The sequence below is a fragment of the Salvia miltiorrhiza genome, chromosome 3 (genome assembly GCF_028751815.1).
Source record: "Salvia miltiorrhiza cultivar Shanhuang (shh) chromosome 3, IMPLAD_Smil_shh, whole genome shotgun sequence".
NCBI lineage: Eukaryota > Viridiplantae > Streptophyta > Magnoliopsida > Lamiales > Lamiaceae > Salvia > Salvia miltiorrhiza.
Genome location: NC_080389.1, coordinates 43894003 through 43914084, shown reverse-complemented (window position 1 = coordinate 43914084; position 20082 = coordinate 43894003). Strand labels below are relative to the sequence as shown.

General features: G+C 37.2%; 1 protein-coding gene across 1 annotated transcript; it reads left to right on the top strand.

The window, feature by feature from the left end:
* The first annotated feature begins 10034 nt into the window (after positions 1-10034).
* LOC131015936 (xylulose 5-phosphate/phosphate translocator, chloroplastic) lies at positions 10035-11854 on the top strand. Its single transcript, XM_057944458.1, has one exon. It carries the CDS (start codon positions 10378-10380, stop codon positions 11596-11598), a length of 1221 nt encoding a protein of 406 aa, XP_057800441.1. The 5' UTR covers positions 10035-10377; the 3' UTR covers positions 11599-11854.
* Positions 11855-20082: the final 8228 nt, after the last annotated feature.

Here is a 20082-nt window from a genome sequence, read left to right as displayed (position 1 = left end):
GTGATTTTCACACAATCAAAGCTTGATAAGCAATTTCAATCATTTCCCAAACTTTTTTCTTCATCAAAGCAACCACTAACACTCTAAGTTCTACCCCTTTATCATTGGTTCATTCAAAGAAAGGCTACAAGGCACAAAAGGGGTAAACTATGATCATATGAGAATTTGGCACAATTGGGGTCAAGTGGCTAACAAAGATGGCCTTAAATCACTTCAATATTAACAACACATCTACTTTTATTTTCAAGAGAGGACTCATGGCAAGTTCTAGAGACCAACATACATGCTCAATCGATTTACACTCAAGAACAAAATGAGATTGTGATAATATGACAATCAATGGCTCAAATCTTACAAGCTCATTATCAAGTTCTTGGAGGCAAAACATTTAACTCACTTGTCACAAGTTCAAACTTTTCATGCATAATCCACAAGTGATACACACAATTTCTTTTCAAAAGCAACATTCATATCATAAGCCCAACACACATTTCATCCAACTCATGTTTTTCAACAATCAAGCTCAAAAACAAAAGACAAGGAAAAGCTCAAAAACAGAGACAAAATCTCATTATTCGAAAACTAAACTAACTAAATAAATAAACAACGGATAAACGAGATAAGTAACCCATCTTCACCCTCCCCCCAAACTTATTTCACACAAAGGAGAAATAAGTTTGGATGAAGGAGAAAATGGTTACTTGTCTCGTACTCACAAACGAGGTGGAGGCTTAGGCGGTGGCCATTTCTCATCAAATTTGCATGCTCCATCCACCGCGACCCAAAAATATGGTGGCTTTGCAATTCTTGAGACATCCCGGGCGTCATGGTAATCTCGTTCACCATCTAGAGTACCACCACACTCAAACAATTCCTTATTAGACAAATCAAAGTGAAAATCAAAAGATGAAGATAAATAAAAGTGAAAGAAGCAAGCCTTCATAGAATCGCCTGTGGCGAGGTAAGGATCGACAAAATTTTTGACTTTGCTTTCTTTAAAGCTTGTGAAATCTTCATCTTTTTGAAATTGTAGAGGTTGTGTCGGAAAAGTTGGGCTCTCGACTTCAAGGGGTTTGGAGAATTGATCCTCATCTTCTTCATACTCTTCTTCAACTTCTTGAGGCTCTTCACTTAGCATTGGCATTGGTTCCTCATACAAGGTTCCATTTTGAAGGCTAATGGCCATGCACAAATCATCAATTCGCTTTTGATTTTCCATAGTGGTAGCCAAAGACCTTCTTTGCTTTTCTAGCATAACCTCCGATTTTGCTAGACTTTTTTCTATCCAAGCTTGTGTAGCTATGAAGCATTGAAGGAGATCGTCTTTTGAATTTGATTTCTCCTCTTGATAGTATCGATTTCCCCCTTGGAAGCCTTCTTGAGTGGAATAAGAAATTTCATAATTCCAACTATTGAAATGGTCCTCATACTCCAATGGTGATTGCCACTCCATGGCATTGCACCCCATGTCATAAAAGTCACCATAGGAAGGTGTTGGTTGGAAGGCTTTTTGGATCATTGGTTGCCTACAATTTCTTTTGGCTTCCAAAACACGCAACTTAAGTTGCATCAACGCCAATTGTAGTTGGAGTTGCTCAACCAACTCATTCCTTCCATCATCCATTTTTGGTGCCGCTTTTACGGTTGTGGAGCAATTTTCTCTAACAAAAACAAATAAACATATAAATAAACAAACATAAAAACAATATCTAAATTAGATAAAAACAACTTTTCACAATATCAAAAGTAAAAACTCAACCAATCCCCGGCAACGGCGCCAAAAACTTGTTCGCTATTATTTTCACCACGCCGCAAGTATACGGTGTAGTTGCAACATAGGGAAGCAAGGTCGTATCCCACAAGGATTGGTGAATTCAAACTTCTAAATATTATTAATAAGTTGTTTTCAATCTATTTAGACAAACCAAAGATGAAGAGATATTGAGAACTAAAACAAAGCTAAATAAAGCAAGTAAATAAAATAACAACAAGATAAACTTAATTAATAAATTGGGGAATGACTCGAATGAAAGTTATCCTAGGGACTAGATTTTGATGGATCGTAATGAACTTCAATCTAAATCAATATAAATCTTGATATGGCCTACTTATCTAGGGCGATCTCCCCACTAGTTTTAGCCCCCTCCCGGACGACTAAAACAGTAGATTACGGGTCATAATTGCCGTCCCCGGTCAATTTCTAACCTATAACTCCCAAGAGCACAAAAGATCAACAAGCCCTCACCCAACTCTCAACCTCCCGGTTTATTGAGATGATATGTATCAAACTCCTAATCTATTGTAATTATCCTCTCCCGATTCAAATCACAAATTAGAAATGCACAAAAGGTGGCCAACCAATCATACAAGAGATAAATCTAGGACTTGAAAAGATAACAATAAGCACAATCAAGATATATATAGAACAAAGAAATCAATCCATTACAAATCCATCTAATCTAATCCCTAAGATAAGAGATTTTAGCCAAGCATATTCATAATAAAAGCAAATCTCAAGTCATAAGAAAACATAAATAAAGATATAGAGAGATAGAGATTCATAGACAAATCCTATAATCTTGATCTTCAATCATGTAGTCTTGATGAGCTCCTTTCCAAGTCTTCCCCTTCTTTCTTTGATTTTGGTGTTGTTCTTGTGTGTGGAAGAGAGAAAAAATGGTAGAGAATAGAGGCTAGGGTTTGGAAATGGAGTGTTGGGGAAGATGAAGTGGGTGTGTGTGGTGAATGAATGGGGAAAGGAAGAGAAAAATGGAGTTTTGAGGCTAAAATCGCGTTTGGGGTCCATTTGGGGGAGCCCCGCCCTTTTCCCGCGGTCACGGCCCGCGTCCGCGGCCTTCAAACGTGGGGGATGCTCAGGGGACCCGCGGTCCCGCCCCGCGGCCGCGGGTGGTGACCGCGGGTGTCTCCTGAGTCGGGAACAGCTGACCCGCGGTCTTACCCCGCGGCCGCGGGTGGTGACCGCGGGGTACTGGGCGTTTTGCACAGTCCGCTCGTTTTGCTCCGTTCTCCCTCGTCCGGACTCGGATTTGGTCGCCGTTTGCGCTCACGGATTCCTCTCGAGACGTACTTCGATCTCATGTCTTCAAAATCCTCCAATTAATTCTTGATTTTCCCTGAAATCACTCCAAAACTACACCAAGGAATTAAAACTCAACAAAACTCAAAATTGGGATACAAACACATATTAGCAATCAATTCATGGGGGAAAATGACAACAATTCATGCGATATTGAGGTACGAAAACCATGTTTGTCACATGGGACAGTCAGACTTCCAATGTCCTACTTGTTGACACTTGAAGCATTTCCCTTTCCCCTTTGGCTTGCCAACGCCTCCGGTCGGGCCTAGCTTCTTCTTGCTCCCACCTTTTGCTTGGCTTTTCTTGCCATGGGCCCCTTTCTTCTTCCTACCTTTCGGTGGAAAACTGGGTCATGTGGCAGTGGCCAAAGCCTGTGGACTCTTTCCCATGACCCCCTCGGCCGCTACCAACTCATTAAGCAGTTCATTTAGAGTGAACTTTTTCTTGCCCATTACGGCATTGAGTCGGAAGTTTTCGTAGGATTTTGGCAGAGTGTGGAGAACCATGTCTACCTTAGTAGCATCCTCGATTCCTCCACCGAGCACGTCCAGCTCATTGAAATGATTAATCATTCCAAGCACGTGCTCGCGCACAGACGAACCTTCCGTCATCTTTGAAGACACGAGTTTCCTCATGAGTTCAAAACGGACTGATCGGTCCGATTCCCCAAAGAGCTCCTCGAGGTTCCTCATAATTGCAGCCGCAGTCTCCAACGACTGATGTTGCAGTTGCAGCGCAGAAGACATAGTGGTCATAATATAAGCTTTCGCCATATTATTCGCCATATGCCACCGCTTATGGGCCTCCCTTTGCTCTTCGGAAGACCGAGTATGAAGGTTCGCGGGAGCGGGAGTAGTAAGCACAAACTTATACTCCTCCGCGTCTAGGACAAATCCCAGATTGCGCTTCCATTCCAAAAAATTCGGACCAGTAAGCGGCTTAGCAGATAAAACATTCAAAAGCGGGGTAACAGTCATATCTGAAATATAAACAAACAAGCGCACATTAGAAAAACACGTTATTGCATAAAGATTTGTAGCAATAATATTGTAACCTTTTGATAAAACAATATTATTGAAACCTCCGTTAGCCCAATCGAATTACACGCAAGCCACGTTCGTGTGGACGTTTACGTGCTCTTCGTTTGACCAGACACCCAGTCTTTGGTCTCATTCCATTGTCAACTTATCCTTATGACAAAATGGGACCAATAAACAGACCTTGACTAGACCACGCAATTTCAAGAAGAGACTCCGTTGGGGAGTTGTACTTGAAATAAAAGCCTAAGCTATGACCACAGTTTAGTCAACTTTATGACTATCTTTTATTTTAACCCCTCCTAGAATAATCCATGACAAACTAACCCGTGCAAGCCACGTTCGTGTGGACGTTTACACGAGAAGCTCCCACTATTCTCAAGGTTAAAATAATTAATTTTAATCATTTCCAGAATAACACGCAGAAATTAATACATGCAAGTCACGATAGTGTGAACGTTTACATGCAAAGCTCCCACTTATTCACAAGATTAAAATATTTTTAATTTAGAAGTTTAACCGACAAAAGCTGCAAATTAATAACGAGTGCAAGCCACGTTCGTGTGGACGTTTACACCAATTATCAATTTACTTTGTCTTAAACCAACTGTGGAGGTCTATATCAATTTTATTTATTTAAAAAAAATTGAATTTTCCGCTTAGTCTTTTACTTCAAAAGGTTTACAGGTTAAATCACGTTGACACTGAAAACCTAAGCATGCATTTCTAGAACGTAATAAAACATGCTCGCTTGAAATTAAAACGTGCTTAGTGAAAACGTGATAGAACCTAGCATGATATTCTATGCGCATTTAAAAAAAACACATAAGCAAATAAAATCATGCTCAAAACACCTTAACGGTGATAAAATCCACGACATGCTTACGACAATAAAAACATAAAAGATGTCGTCTTGTCGTAGAAATTGGAACCTGTTCGTCCCTGCCTACTTTATTACAAAGGGCAAACTAATCTATTACAAAAGTCTTCGTCTTTAGGCAATCCTCATCGTCTTCCACAAAGCTTCCCGCTAAGAATCAGGTACACGGTAGATCTGCGCAGCCCAAGGCAGAGCAGAGCAGCTCAAGGCAGAACAGAGCTACCCGAGGCAGAGCAGAGCTCAACGCCAGAGCAGAGCTGCCCAGCCAGAGCAGAGCTCAATGCCAGAGCAAAGCTCGACGCCAGAGCAGAGCTGCCCAGCCAGAGCAGAGCTCAATGCCAGAGCAGAGATCAACGCCAAAGCAGAGCTGCCCAGCCAGAGCAGAGCTCAAGGCCAGAGCAGAGCTCGACGCCAGAGTCGAGCTCGACGCCAGAGCAGAGCTCGAGGCCAGAGCAGAGCTGCCCAGCCAGAGCCGAGCTCAAGGTCAGAGCAGAGCTCAAGCGCCAGAGCAGAGCTCAACGCCAGAGCAGAGCTCAGCGCCAGAGCAGAGCTCAACGCCAGAGCAGAGCTCAAGCGCCAGAGCAGAGCTCAGCACCAGAGCAGAGCTCAACGCCTGCACTAGGGTTTTTACTTGGATTAGGGTTTCAGCAACCACCTCAGGAGTTGCCCCCAAATCTCAGAGCACCCTATATACATACCAGAACCCTAGTACACCCTAGGGTTCCGCCAAAACAGGGCTGCACAGCAGCATCAACGCCGAAGCGGACGCTGCCTTGGCCACCATAGTCATCGCGCCTCATCCACCCATTGATCCGATCAGTGATGAGTTAGATCTGAACACCATAGACGCTGGAGTTAGAACTCTAGTGAATCGGATTCCGTTCATCCCATATCCTCACCATGATCAAACCTTAGCAGATGGAGAAGGCGCAAATTAACTACAGCCATCTACACATCAGCACCATTTCTTCTCCGCCAAACCATGACCCGTACATAACAGAAAGCAAAGTACGAATACAGCGGAAAAAAGCTACACTAACCATGGATTTTCTCGTGGTAAAAACAGCCAAAACGACAGAACAGGATAACATTAACGTAAAACCCTAGTGATTTTACTACTCATTTATCCGGCAGAGCCGAAATCCTGGAACCACGGCTCTGATACCACTTGAAGGAACCATAGTTTGACGTATGATCCAATTGCCCGTGACCCATTCCAGATGCCAAACAAGTACATACAAAAATCACAAGTGCCTATTGCAAGGGTACGAAACTTACTTGCAAATTCGACGATCAAAGACTCCAGTGTTGATCTTCCAACTTGTTCCCACGGTAGAGCTCGACGTTGGGTGGCAACGTGCTTCAAGCCCTCTCCCTCAAAGTTGGCGTCTACTCCCTCTCAATCTTGCTCTCACGTGTATGATGATAGTTAATTAGGTTTAGGGTTGTCTTATTACTTATACTAGGTATTAGACATACCTAAATAATAAGCCCAAAATATAATTAAATCAAACCAAGCCCGAAGGCTTAAGAGAGGAGGGGACGCCCACTTAAGGAGTTGAACCTTTATTGGGCCAAGCGGGGATCTACTAGCTTGAATAAAGTTTGGCCTCCCAGTGCTCGATTTTCTTATTCAGCCCAGAATAAAATCGAGACACAAGTATTAATTTATTCCACTAGAAAATTAATACTGAATTACCTCTTTATTCTTTAGGTGAGTCGGGGCTAGTATTAGACTTAATTAATCCTCGTGTTTAAGATATCCAATATCCATTAATTAATTAATTAATTTCTCTGATGATCAATTAATTAATTAATTAGTCGTTTAATAATAAACGACATCTCGAGTGCTACCACTTAAACTTATTATCGTATCGGAACTAATTCCACCTGCAGGGTTTAATACGATAAACTTATTAAGTTCCTCGAGATGATATTATCATCCTGTTATTAGCAGGACACGGTTCCTTATTGCAATATAATCGCATGTCAAATAATAATTGCTATCACCCAAAGTATCGAGTATATTGAGCTTCAAGAGAACTCTCACCCATGATAAATCAAAGCAATAGTCAATATATTATTCACACCGATTAATCCAACTAAGGTTAAGACTATTTAAGTCGCCGAGATCTTGATTCTTAATTAGTTAGAATATAAGAATTCATCTCACTGTGATCCTGTTCAATACACGAAGATACTAGCATAAATAAATAGCCAAGACAAACTATTTATCCATTTATGCTACAATCTAAACCAGCAATTCGTCCATAGTTGCCTCGATTGTGAACTCAATTTATATCTCATCTTTTTCCGATTATATGATCTTCTGTGATCTACAACACACCATATAATCTATAGTATGAGATAAATTGGACTATAATAGGATTATGCAATAACAATATTTCAGATAGAAGAATCATAGTGAACCAAAGAATCAATGTATACAACCATAAAGTCTTGCTTTCAGTATACAACCCTTCAGAAAGAAAGAGCTAAATGATGAATCTGTAACAGATTCTGATAAGCATTCAAAAATAAAATAAAAACTGATGCAACTTACCTCTTTAATAAGGCAAGCTTTTATGACTTCCTTAGTAATGGCTGCAATAGGCTTCAATTCCATGGTACCTTTGGTTCTGTTTTCTGAATTCCTTTGAGCTGCTTCTCTTGTTGTGAAAGGAAATATGCCAAACTTTTCATCAAATAGTATTGTGCCATCTATGTCAATTATAGGTCGTGCTACAACACACATAAAGATAGGAAGCAGGCAAAGAAAGCATATAGAACTAGAGTTCTAATCTAGCACTCTAGAAAGCAGTAATTAAATCAATAATAATAAAGCAACGATTATCTAGGTAATGAGATTAGCAAAAACATAACTCAAATTAATCTATAAGCAACCAAAAGTAAATAATCAAGAATCATACTAAGCAAAAAACTAAATGAAGAATTCTTACAATAGATCAACGTGGATGAAATATGAACCTATCTAACGGAATCCAAATGTTTCTAAGCACGTTTCTATCTACCAAAACCAAGGGAAATACAGTAAAAAAGCAGATGGAGGCTGTTGGAGCGAGAGTGAGAAGAAAACCCTAGAAAAAAAGGATTTTAAACCCGAAAAACGAAACTGCCGAAAAAATATGCGGGCAGCGGCTGCAGTGAGGCGGAGGCCGCGTGAGGCAGCGCCGCCGCCTACCCCCTACGCAGAAAATGCACTGCGGGTAACGCGGGGCAGCGAGCACCGTGGGTGGAGGCGGCAGTGGCTGCAGCTTCCTTCTAAAATACATCCAAAACGCTGGGTCGGGGGCGACTCGCTGACCGAGCAACGAGATCCCCGTACAACTCTGTGAAGCGGGAGATCCAAGACGTGTCAACAAAAAGCTTCGCGAAATGCCAAAAACACCACGACACCCTACAAAACAACAGGAACGCACACAAAGCCATTGAGCAAGTATAAAATAACACAAATATGCGAAGAGCATGCTCAAACGTGCATCCCAAGACCTGCAAATATCAACCAAAAATGAGGTAAACAGACGCTAAGTTCTCCTATAACTGGAGTTGAGGATGCTCTGCCCAAGCCCAGGCCCATCTCGCCCAAGTTGAAGGATCAAGGAAGTTTTGTTTTCATCTTGGACAACGTTTAACAACAGAGTTAAAGTGTCAAGCTTTTCTTCTGCTAGGAGTTTATTAGGGCCCACGGTGCTGAGGGCCCAGGTCGAATGGCGTTGATAGCCCGAGTTGCAAAGTTAAAACTTTTCCTTTTATCAGAGTTTATGATTGGAAGCTTACGAAGTTGGCGGCCCAAGCTCAGGAAATGAAGTCCGACGAACATCTTCCCAAGATCGGGACTTGAATTGGCTTCATGCTTCAACAAAAATTGATTGTTGTGGAAAAGTCAAGAATACATGCGGAGTACGTGAGGAGATAGATTTTACACTTTTACCCCTTATGTAATTCTTTCATATAAATAGTGGAATCATCGTCATTTGTAAGCAAGCTATTCCCATTTGAAATCAATAGAAAAGATCAAATTCTCTCAAATATTATCTGTGGTTTCAACTCCGATTCTCTTTCCTTTCTACCGATTATTCTTTTATTATTTTGGTGTGTTGATAATTTACTCATCAACTCTGTAATTTTGCATACATTAGTTCAATGAAAATTCCTTTTGCCTCCAAATTTCATCTTTTATTTCAAGTTTTTATTGCCGTGATTCGAATTTAAAAGAAAAAAAAACTAACAGATAAATAAAGAAAAATTAAAATGGAATAGTCACAATTAAAATGGAATAGTCAAAGATTAAGAGCAATCCCAGCAGATCACTTAAATGCATCACTAACTCTAAATTTAGGCTAAAACAATTGAAAATGAGATAAAAAATGCATTCAGCAGATCCCCTAAATTGGATGGAGCCCACAAATTTTTTTACACCTACCTAAATTCAATCTTAAATTTACACCCACCCTAAATTTATTTTAAGCTTATAATTAGTAGGGCCCACACATAATTATTGTTTTTATGTAGAAAATAGGAGATCTGGTGTATGCATTTATAAAATCGAGATCCTAAAATTAAATAGGGAAGCTTTAGGGAAGAATACAGGAGCATAATTTTAGGGTTTCTGCTGGGAGTGCTCTAATAGATTGAAAATTAAATGGAATAGTCAAAGATAATAAAGATAATCACAAAAGTAAAAACAATCTCTAATTAAATATTAGTAAAAAGTAAATAATTATGCTTATATTTCATTCAAAATAGTTTTTTCAATTTTCTTAGTTTTCGTGTTGATCTTTAGATGGGGTTTTAATTGGGGGAGGGAGGGAGTATTATTATTGAGAAAGTTCGTAAGGTTGACTGTCAATTTTGGAAGTTGGCAACTTTTAGAGTCAAATAACACTGCCTTAAATATCGGGTTATAGATATTTTTTAAAAAAATGGGTTAGGGAATTGACTATTTTTACAAAGAACTCTAGTAATTATACCAAAACCCCTCTAAAAATGGCAGTAATAATACGATAGAAAGTGAAGCTTTCGGACCTCGCACAAACAATATACCAAAGTTGTCCGTTGCGGCGGCGACGCTTCAAAAGCGCTGTTCTTCATTGATTCCTTGAGACACGTGCGATTGGGTTTAAATTATAGGGAGCAACAGAAACAAGATCCTATGAAAGAGAAAACAAATGCCAAATACTACTAATCAATTATTTTTTCGAAAAGCATATGCGCAGCGCCGAACCTAAATCCGTCTGCTTGAATAGTTGGTGGGTAGGTGCGCTCACCTTCTTCATTCTACTCTATATTCACTACTTGTGCACTCGGCAAGAAATTCCCAACTCCTTTTCTGCAGAAAAATGCTATCTTTAAACCTTCTTCCGCCCTCAAATGTCACTCTCTCAAAACCCAGCAGCAGACACCGGATTAACGCCTCACTTCTGGATCGAAACAGAGCTCAATCGCTCAGAAATCCGGGTCATGGATTCCCGCTCGAATCCCCCATTTGCCGGATCTCCGAATCAAGATCAGATTTTGGGAGATTTCTGGTGCACCCATTTTCAAGATTGCCCTCTCAGAAGCTCGGGGCAGCAACCGGAGCCCCGCAAGAATCGAGCCCGGATGGCGAAATCGGATCCCCGAAGCCCGGCATGAACAAGAAGCTAGCCGTTGTTTTCGGGCTGTGGTATTTTCAGAACATTGTATTCAATATTTACAACAAGAAGGTTTTGAATATTTTCCCATATCCATGGCTTCTCGCATCGTTTCAGCTATTTTGCGGTTCTGTTTGGATGTTAATGCTCTGGTCTTCGAAGCTGCAGCCATGCCCCAAAATAGATAAATCTTTCATTATTGCGCTTCTTGGACCTGCACTTTTCCACACTGTAGGCCACATTTCCGCTTGTGTTTCATTCTCTAAAGTTGCTGTTTCTTTCACTCATGTCATCAAATCTGCTGAGCCTGTTTTTACCGTTATGTTTTCTTCTTTAATTGGTGATTCGTATCCATTGAAAGTGTGGCTGTCGATCCTCCCTATCGTGTTTGGTTGCTCATTGGCTGCTGTGACTGAGGTTTCCTTCAATTTTGGGGGTCTTTGGGGTGCTATGATTAGTAATGTAGGATTTGTGCTTCGTAATGTTTACTCTAAGAAGAGCTTGCATCGTTTCAAAGAGGTGAACGGCTTGAATTTGTATGGTTGGATTACCATTCTTTCTCTGTTTTATCTGTTCCCGGTGGCCGTGTTTGTGGAAGGCTCGCAGTGGGTTGCAGGCTACCATAAGGCCATTGCAAGCATTGGAAATCCGTCGACCTTTTACCTTTGGGTGTTAATATCTGGGATATTCTATCACCTCTATAACCAGTCCTCGTATGAAGCCCTCGATGACATTAGCCCCCTCACCTTCTCTGTTGGGAATACCATGAAGAGAGTGGTCGTCATCATAGCTAGTGTCTTGGTTTTCAGGAACCCCGTCCGACCACTCAATGCACTTGGATCTGCCATTGCCATTTTTGGGACCTTCTTGTATTCGCAGGCAACAGCCAAGAAGCCAAAGATTGAAGGAGCTGAGAAGAAGGACTAGAATTGAAGGTGGTTGGTGCTTTACATTTTATGTTGGTTTAGAAGTTGGACTCTTTTGCTTGTCTTCATATTCTTGCTTGTTAGGAAGTTTTGACTGCACAATGCTTTTTATATCAATTCTAATTGTTATCCGTGAAGTGGTGAATGATCTGGGATGATGATGGTTAACAGCTTTCTATTATTCAAGAAAATACATTCAAGTCATAAATGTATTCCTTTGTTGTAACTGGAAATACATTTGATTCTTGCATTTCCAAGATGGTGACTGTCTTTTATTTTTTTCCATTCCTTGTGTCTAAAGATTTCTCAGTTGCGCTTCGCCTAGTCGCCTGCAGAGCTTAGACACACAAGAAAATGTTTGATGGGTGCCTCTTTAGACTAGTGAGACTTTAAACATTTTGTTTGTTGGTTTTGAGATGGAATTAGCATGATCACAAATGAAATAGCTTGTTACACTTGAAAGGGTAAAGAAAAGAAAATAGAGGATGTGATATCTTCATTGAGAAGTTTGAGTTGTGTCAGGATATTTGGTTTGCTTTTAAGATTTAATTCTGAAATTGTGTACATGATTAGAGAAGGATGATCCTAGTTAACCTTAACTTTGAACTACAATGCCAACATTTTTGCTCAAAGCCATCTTATCTACCTTTTTTGCTGTTAGTTTGGTTTTGCGCTTTCTTTCTAAGTTGCTCTGTGATTCTGTTATTTTCCAGTGTGATATCTGTTGCATTTGTGGATGATTCACATGCTTTTTCAATTCAATAGTATTATTATTATTACTATTATTAGTTAAGAGGAATTTCTGCCTTAATTAATGTTACCATTGTGTTAATCATACTACGCTTTACTCTAAAAACGGGGTTTTATGGAAACTACTTCTTTTTCTTTGTGAGAAACTACTTTATTTCCAAGATGGAGAGAATAGGTGTGTTTCAAATGAGATCCTTTTTATGTTCACATGCTATATTTTGTATTCCCTCTGCCATAACTAACCTGATCAAATTTTTTTTGGATCGTTCCAATTAAATTAATCAATTTCTTTATATAGAATAAATATAAGTAAAGAAACATTTAATCACTTATTCACTTTATTATAAAACACACTTAAAACATTAATTTTTTAAATCCGAAAAAAAAAATTGATCAAACTGCAAGTATTACAATATTTAGATTAGGATATGTCGTTATAATCTTTTCAAGTTATTAAATAGGCTAAGGGATCAGGTTTTTCATTCTAAGTAATGCACCGTTTTATTGCTTGCATTCCTTATGTTGATTTAAAATAAAATAAGAAACAACCTAGATATTTCAAAACAAATCCATAAAACCTAGAAAATAAAAAATACTAGATCCTAAAAGCTGAAAAAAAAAATTGACAAGAGAATTGTGCGGGTGACCATTGTAAGAACTAGTATATTCTTGTGAGAACATTACACTCAACGTACAAAGTTATTATTTTCGTAGTTAAATTTGGGGTTATTGTCGGAAAATACATATATATAGTTTACCAATTTTCTGATTTATAACATGACTTTATAATTTGACTAGAAAATACACCAATTTTTAATTTAATCTCAATTATAACATGACTTTGTAGCTTGACCAAAAAATACACCAATTTTCAATTTAATTGTAATTATAACATGACCTTATAATTAATTTAGTACTTATAATATCAAAATTTAACATTAAATATTTTAATTTTCTTTTCATCTCACAATATACGATATATATATATATATATATATATATATATTTATATATATATATATATATTCGATGAATATACATCTATATGTAAAATAATATATATTTGATGAATATTATTTACTTTTTAACATAGTTCCTATTACATACGTGCCTAAATTATTTATTGGTCCTAATATTTTATAATTTTATAATTTAAATAGATAAATATTTATTATATATGTAATATATTAATTGAATATAAGAATCAAATATATACATATATATATATATATATATGCATTTTGTGTGTTGAAAATGTAGAAATATATATATATTATGAAACAATTAATATAAATAATTAATCATCTAACTTAATTTTTATAAAAATAAATCAATCAATTAACAATATTTTATACATAACAATTTAATATGAAGTTATAATAAATATTAATACATCTATGATGAACAATAATCTAAATAACGTCATATTATAATTGAGATAAAATTGAAACTTGGTGTATTTTCTGATCAGACTATAAAGTCATGTTATAATTGCGATGAAATTGAAAATTGGTGTATTTTCTGGTCAAATTATAAGGTCATGTTATAAACCAGAAAATTGACAAACTTCATATATTTTCCGGCAATAACCCCTTAAATTTGCATATGAAAAAAATGAAATTTTTGTCACTAATAAAATTTGAATTCATTATAGTAGATCTTCATGATCGAATGACTAATAATAATTTTTTAATTTTAAAATATTAAAAAAATAGAAAAAATATTTAAAATAGTAAACATTGCTAACATGTGAGCTAGTGAGATATGGTATTTATTATTTTAACAAAATATTATCAATTATACTTTTTTTTACTCCCTCCGTCCCGCGAAGCTTAAACAGTATTCATTTTTGGGTTGTCCCGTGAAACTTGAACACTTTCCTTATATGGCAACAATTTTTTCTTTATTCACATTTTCACTTTTTCACCTACCACACTTAACACACAAAATACTAACTCCTTAAAACTCGTGTCAAAAAGAAATTGCTCAAACTTTGTGGGACAGAAGGAGTATTTCACAAAATTAAAATTAACATGTAGCACAAAACATCGTCATTTTATGCAATGTCATTTAAAAATAAAACTTTCACGATGACATCTAGTGAGTCACGTTAAATTTCTAAGTGCCGAAAACTAAACTCTTATCTCTATGTTAACATTGGTAAAATCCTAAAATTAAATTCTAAAATTGGCTATGGATAAGCATTTCTCTTTTATTTATTTTAGGATAATTATTACACCCTTCGTCCCAATAGTAATTGATGAGGAGTAAAATATGCATTACTCCAGCGCGGAAAATTCAGCGCTGACCTCGGAACGAGGAGAATAAGTCAACTCGGGGGCTCCGCGAGAAGACCATGCAATAAAGCTTGCAGGAACATGACCATATTGATTCTACGACAGCATGAGGGCAGCGCTGCGGTTAGGGATGGGCTGAAACCAAACTGGCAGAGCTGAAATCAAGTTGGCAGGGCTGACCTCGGCTGAACTGAAGAACGACGTCTACTACGAAGAATGAAGAGTATGAGGCAGGGTTGTCTTCGAGTATTTTTAGGGACTTCTCTCACTCCATATAAAGGCTTTTTCAAGAGACATACCTGACCTTCACAGCCAGCTATCTCAAATCCCTCTTGTTGGTTCATGAAAATAGTTTCTTCTAACTCACCATTTAGAAAGGTTGTCTTAACATCCATTTGTTGCAATTCTAAATCTAGATGTGCAGTTAGAGCAAATATAAGTCTAATAGAACAATGTTTAACAACAAGAGAGAAAATATTGAAATCAATACCTTCTTACTGAGAGACCCTCTAGCAACTAAATTGGCCCTCTAGCAACTAACTTGGCTTTATACCTTATTATCTCAACACCTTTGTGAACCTCCACATTCTTCTTGTAGAGCCATCTACAGGTTACACACTTTTGATTCTTAGGCTTATCCACTAGTATCCAGGTTTTGTTTTTCATCAATGATTCTATTTCATCTTCCATAGCTTTAATCCACTAGTTACTTTCAGTGCTCTGAATAGCTTCTCAGTAGTTCCTTGGTCCTTTGTAATTAATTTCCCCAGCTACTGTAAAAGCATAGCTCACTTGATCTATTTCAGAGTACCTAGCTGGAGGTTTGATCACTCTTCTAGCTCTGTCTCTAGCTAGATGATACTCACTGAGGTCATTAGTGTTTTTAACACTTGTATCATCTTCCTCCTGTTTGATGTCACTGCTCCCTAGTATATATGAACCTTTCTCAGCAGCATGATTGTCATCATTCTTACCAACATCCAAACCTACCTCTGTACATCTAGTAGTAGTTCTAGTAGTAGATTTAAAAGGCATAATATCCTCTTTAAACACCACATCTCTACTAATCAAGGTTTTCTCTCTCCCTGATTCTATACACCAAAGTCTGTATCCCTGAACACCAGTAGGATATCCTAACACTACACACTTGAGGGCCCAGGGTTCAAGTTTATCCTGTCTTATATGAACATAGGCAAGACATCCAAAACTTTTAAGGTTTGAGTAATCACTAGATCTGTCATTTCACTTCTCCTCAGGAGTTTTGAACTCTAATGCAGTAGATGGGCACCTATTGATTAAATATGCAGCAGTAGTGACTGCTTTACCCCAGAATTTGGCTGGCATCCGTGAGCTAGTCAAGATACACCTAACCCTCTCAAGCAATGTTCTATTCATCCTCTCTACAATCCCATTTTGTTGGGGGTTACCAAGCACAGACTTGTGTCTTTTAATACCTTTTTCTCTGTAGTAATCTTGGAATTTCTCTGATGTAAACTCTAATCCATTATCCGTTCTTAAACATCTTAGTTTACACCATTTTTCATTCTCAAATTCACTGCACCACTCAACAAATTTATTAAAGGCGTCTGATTTATTTTTCAAGATATAAACCCAAACTTTCCTTGAAAAATCATCTATTAGGGATATAAAATAAGATCCCCCACCTATAGTAGTGGTCTTAGAAGGCCCCCACAAGTCACAATGCACATACTGAAGTGGATTAGATGAAACATGTTTACCTACAGGATATGACAATTTCTTGCTTTTACTTAATAGACATGCTTCACAATTTTCTAGTCTTATCCTCATTAGATATAGTCAGTATGCTTTGTTTGCTTAATTCAATAATGTCTTTCTCACTCACATGGCCTAGTCTAGCATGCCACAGTTCATATCAGATTTAATAACACTCTTAGATTCACCAACTATAGTGTTATCTAATAGATGATATAAGGTTTGTTTTCTTATGCCTTTCATAACAAGTTTGTCTCCTTTTACAACACGTAGATAATTCTCAAGTGATTTAAATTCATATCCTTTCATTTGCAATGAACCAAGAGAGATTAAATTCCTCTTTAAACTAGGTATATACCTTACTTCAGTTAGAAGTCTTACAGAATTATCATGGAGCTTTAACTTGATGGATCCAATGCCTTTAACTGAGCATACTTGGTTTTTCCTAAGACTACTGATCCCAACTCCTTCATCTGCAAATCAACAAACCAAGACTGATTAGGACACATATGAAAAGAATAACCTGAGTCAAGAATCCACTCAGTTTCAGTTTTAGAAAATGTGATATTTAGAGCTTCAGTTTCTTGAAATTGTTCAGCTACATCTGTTGTATCAGCAGATATTTTTTGAGCTTGTTTTCTTTTACAGCTGTAGCAGTCTTTCTTGATATGCCCTGGCTTCTTGCAATTGTGGCATTTCCTGTTTTCCTTCTCATCATCTTCCCTTTTCCTTGTCCAGCCTTCTTATCTTTAAATAACTTCTTGGATTTTGTTTTGTTGAACTTTGCTTTGACATTGAGACTTTAAATAACTCCTTAGATCTTAGGGCATTCATGACCTCCTCTAGAGATATAGAGGTTTCCCTACCATACAACATAGCATCTCTCATGTTGTCAAAAGACTTAGGCAGAGCATTTAGGAGCAAAATTACCTTGTCTTCATCTTCAAGCTCCACCTCAATATCAACCAGATCATCAATGGCTTGGTTAAATTCATCAAGTTGATCTAAGATGTTCTTTTCCTCTGAGATCTTGTAGGAGTACAATCTCCTATTTTTTTTGATGAAATTTCTAAATAAATAATACAAACCACTCACACACCCCACCTATGGTGGTAATAGTGGCCGAGAGTACTCGAACCTGTGACCTCTTGGACGTCAGGCAACCACCCCATCCACTAGGCCATCCCAAGGGGACAAGTACAATCTCCTATTCATGTAGAGTCGATTTGCCAAGGACTTAGTCATGTAGAAGCTTTCCAACTTAGCCCATACATCTGCTGCAGTTAATTCTCTAGACACCTCCCTCAGCACCTTATCACCTAGGCATAGGATGATCGTGTTGTGTGTCTTCTGCCATATTTCCTCATGTTTCACCTATCCCTCCCCATCTTTGGGTGTTTTTTCTAGTTTCAAAGCATCAGCTAGCCCCTGTTGAATAAGAATAGCTTTCATCTTCAGCTTCCACAGAGAGAAGTCATTCTTCCCTGTGAACTTTTCAGTGTCGAATTTTGCAGTCAACATCGATTGATTTTAACTCAGAAAATCCCACAAAAAGTTGCAGATTCTTGTAATTCTTCTCCGATCTAGATCTCATCCGATTGAACCTCAATTCGCCGGCAGCCTGTGTGTCGATCTTTCTCTTCCCACAGACGGTGCCACTTGTTGTGGATTGGCTTGCGAGGAAGTAAAATAAACGCAATCAAGAACAAGACACCGGATTACGTGGTCCGGATTTTTCAATCCTACATCCACGGAAAAGAAGTAAGTTTCACTATTAATACTCAAGATTTACAAATTACAAAACAAGAACTCTCTCAAACCTAGATGAAGCGTATAGCTCACAAATATATCAAGATTGCTATGTATCCTCACTCTCAATCTAAGCTATAACAGTAAAATGTAAACTTAAGTAAGAATTCTAATCTGCAGTAGTAATGAATCTAAGCTTATATATAAGATCAACGCAGATGAAGAAGAACTGGAGAAACTGCTCCCCTATTGTAGAATAGATCCGTTGGATATGTTTTAACTAACTTACCAGAGTATTGCAAATTACTCCCTTATCTCTCAGCTAAATGCATATAGGTCCCCAAGCTATAAACTAATTACATGCAGACACCATACTAACAGAATTAATTTAATAAATAAATCTTGAAGAGTGTAAATTTATATTTCATTTCATTTTTATAGAATCATTTATCATTTTTTATATTTTTACATAATTAATTTTAATTTCGGGATCCTACCGACATTGAACTTCTAATAAAACTATTTAATACTCCCTCCGTCCACAATATATTTGCCACATTTTGGATGGCACGGGTTATAAAAAAAATACTCCCTTCGCCCGTGAAAATTGTGGTCCTATTACCATATGGGGACGTCTTTGAAAATTGTGGTCTTATTATTATATAAGGAGAATTTCTGAAGAAAAAAAACACACACTATTTATGCACGGACGAAAATAGTAAAACACACACTCTTTGTGGCAGATGGAGTAATAGATATAGATTTAGCTAGCCTAGTACGACACGTTGTTTAAAAAAAAAAAAGTACTATGATATGTGCTTCTATAATAATAATAATAAAAGAATAGATCAATTTTATCATATTTTGAAAGTATTTGAGATACAAAATATTTTGTCCCATATGAAATATATAAAACATTTATATACACACTAAACTATCTGCAAAAATTAAATAAGTAACGACATTATAGTATAATCAAAACTTGTAAGAATATACACTTTATAGTAGTATAGATAAATGTAGTTTTAATTGTTTGTTAATTTGAGTAGCTTGATTAATTAATTTATATATATATATATATATAGGGAGAGGTTCAAGAAAGAACCATAAATAAAAAAAGAACGGAGAACCATTTTTAGCCATTCGATCATCAAGATCTACGGTGGATGCATCATCTTGTTGGATGAATGCAGATCCTGGGTTCGAATCCTGAAGGGAGCAATTTTTTTTATTTTTTGAGTGCATTAATTTTAACAGCGAATGCATTATATATATATATATATATATATATATATATATATATATATATATAGGGTGTGGTTCTAGAGAGAACTACATTATTTGTGAGAACGTGAGAACCATCAAATCTAATGCATCCACTATAAAAATTAATGCATTCGCTGTTAAAATTAATGCACTAAAAAAATAAAAAAAATTGCTCCCTTCAGGATTCGAACCCAGAATCTGCATTCATCCAACAAGATGATGCATCCACCGTAGATCTTGATGATCGAATGGCTGAAAATGGTTCTCCGGTCTTCTTTTATTTATGGTTCTTTCTTGAACCTCTCCCTATATATATATATATATATATATATATATTTAGGGGCGCGCTCCAGTGAGACCCCCTATTTTTCGTGTAACATGAGTACAATGAATAATATATATAATACTAATGAACAAAATGTATATCTAATAAACAAGATGTATATACTGATGAAAAATAAAATTTAAAAAATTCGTAATGAATAAGACATATATACTGATGAACAAGACCGTATATACTAATGAACAATGCAATATATACTAATGAATAACAAAATTTAAAATATTCTGCTCCCTCCAGGATTCGAACCCTGCGAAAAAAAATCACCCTCCAGATACAATATCAGCCATAGGATTGATAAAATAAACGCACCAGATCGTGCCCTAGATCTCACTAAAATTAGGGGGTC